At 46.8% G+C, this 1934-nt stretch overlaps 1 protein-coding gene across 1 annotated transcript; it reads right to left on the reverse strand.

The window, feature by feature from the left end:
- Positions 1-672: 672 nt before the first annotated feature.
- Positions 673-1278, reverse strand: M421DRAFT_392378 (uncharacterized protein). Its single transcript, XM_033590022.1, has 2 exons — positions 1057-1278; positions 673-989 (listed from the first exon to the last, which is right to left on the reverse strand). The coding sequence occupies exons 1-2, from the start codon at positions 1195-1197 to the stop codon at positions 825-827; spliced, it is 306 nt and encodes a 101-aa protein (XP_033442389.1). The 5' UTR covers positions 1198-1278; the 3' UTR covers positions 673-824.
- Positions 1279-1934: the final 656 nt, after the last annotated feature.

Below are 1934 nucleotides of genomic sequence, written 5' to 3' on the forward strand. Positions count from 1 at the left end.
TGTGAAAAGGGAAGGGGAAAGGAGATAGAGAGCAAGCAAGGAGGGGAGTGCCTGTGGGCTAACGTGGTTGTGCCTGTGCTGTACGGGTTGCGGGAGGCTGGCAGAGCCAAGGCGCAGATAGAAGGCAGCGAGGCGTGCCGTACGACAACCGTGCTTGGCCGGGCAGGGTACAGGGAGGGGAGGGAGGAGAGAAGCAGTAGGAGCAGCCACAGCAATAGTAACAGCAACAACAACGGCAACAGCAACGGCAACAGCAACGGCAACAGCAACGGCAACAGCTACAGCCGCACAAGGGCATTTGGAAGCTGGATTGGAGCTAGCTGTGTAGGAGGGAGAGTATTAGGAAGAAGAGCAAGCAAAGGCTTTCAGGTAGTTGTAGAGGCAGTACTTAAGGAGGAGGAGAAGGAAGAAGAAGAGAAGAGTAAAGAAAAGGCAGAGTAAGAGGTAAGTATATATAGTAATATTAGTACTAAAGTATTATATTAAAGAAGAAGTAAGAGAAGGGAAAAAAGAAGAGAAAGTAGTAATTTAAATTAAAAAAGCTATAGGAGATTCTATTCTATTGCTAAAGAAGGTCTAAAGAAAGGAAAAGCTAGTATAGAATATATAGAAGCTAAAGAGTATTAGACTACAGCTATAGCTACTATAGTAAGCAAGCTAAAAAGGTATTATAACTTATATTAATAGTAAGTTACTAGCTAGAATAGTACTTATTATTATCTAGCGCAAGAGTGGGCAGTAGTTAGGCTGGCGGATAGGTAGGGTAACGTAGATTATCACCGAGCCGGCCATATCACCGAACCGGCCATTTTCTCTTGGCACGACTAACACAAGTTACTGCAACTACAACTACTTGCTATTAAACAGTGACCTAGCATACTGCATGCTTGCATCAGATTTAGAAGATGTTTCTGCACCCTCCTGGCACGTTCGTGCGTTGTGTCCAGTTTTGCTGCAGTTCCCACAGCGCCAAACAGTTGACTGAGCTCCTAGTTGACCACCTCCACCCTGAGTCTTCTTAGATGGCTGAGCTGCTACACACGCCTCAGCAGCTACCCGCGATGCTGCTGGGCCATACTCAAGTGTGCCACCATGCTGAATCTGCTTTCTCTTACGCGATTTTCTCTTAGTTATTACTGCTAATTGCTCTTCAAGCTCTCGCACGCAGGCCTTAATAAGGACGTTTTCATGCAGCATCTCTTCAGCCCCTTTTACAAGCTTTGAGAACCCCTCTTGCGCTGCACTTGGCGATTGTCAGAAGGAGTCGCTTACAAGCTTAGATTGAGACCCAAACTCGTGTGTATTGCTTAGCGTCTTGGATTGCCACGGCGTTTCGGGTAGAGGTACTGCTGGTGGGGTATGCAGCCGCACTTCAAGGCGATCTAACACCACCTGCGCATTAGTAGGAACAAGCCCTAATGCCTTAAAGGCCTTTTAGCAGTTAACCTTTGTAAACACATTAAGGAACGCATCCCTAAAGGCTAGTAGGAAGCCTTCCTTGTTAATGTGGAAGACGCGTTAGCGTGCCAAGTCTTGAACGTGTTAGGAGTACTTGCGCTTCAACAGCAAGAAACAGACCATGTTAAGTAGCTAGAGGATGTGCGACAAGTAAGGTGGCATGCAGAGAGTGAGGATTTAGTTCTCTAGGCAATAGTCCTTAAACTCCTAGTTGAGATGGCTCTTATAGCTGTCTAAGATAAGCAGCCTGTACACTCCCACCTGACGCGTCTTTGTATGCGTGTTAAAGTGCTTCAACTACTTAAGGCTAAGCGCGTTGTTTGTCTAACTGTTCTCAGAGACTGAGAGCTTCTAATCGTGGGGTATATCTGTCTCCTCATACTAGGCAGAGATGTGGACGCGTCCTTTGTAGATGATGAAAGGCGGGGTTGCATACCCAGCGGCGCAGATGCTCTGGATAACGGTAACCCACTCGC

The sequence above is a fragment of the Didymella exigua genome, assembly GCF_010094145.1.
Source record: "Didymella exigua CBS 183.55 unplaced genomic scaffold M421scaffold_144, whole genome shotgun sequence".
Taxonomy (NCBI): domain Eukaryota; kingdom Fungi; phylum Ascomycota; class Dothideomycetes; order Pleosporales; family Didymellaceae; genus Didymella; species Didymella exigua.

What these genes read in the sequence shown, in the direction of transcription:
- M421DRAFT_392378 (XM_033590022.1), bottom strand. Translation starts at nt 1,197, where the DNA reads ATGCTGCATGAAAACGTCCTTATTAAGGCCTGCGTGCGAGAGCTTGAA. An exon ending in ATGGCCCAGCAGCATCGCGG is followed by an intron (nt 990 to 1,056) that starts GTAGCTGCTGAG and finishes GTGGTCAACTAG; the next exon opens with GAGCTCAGTCAACTGTTTGG.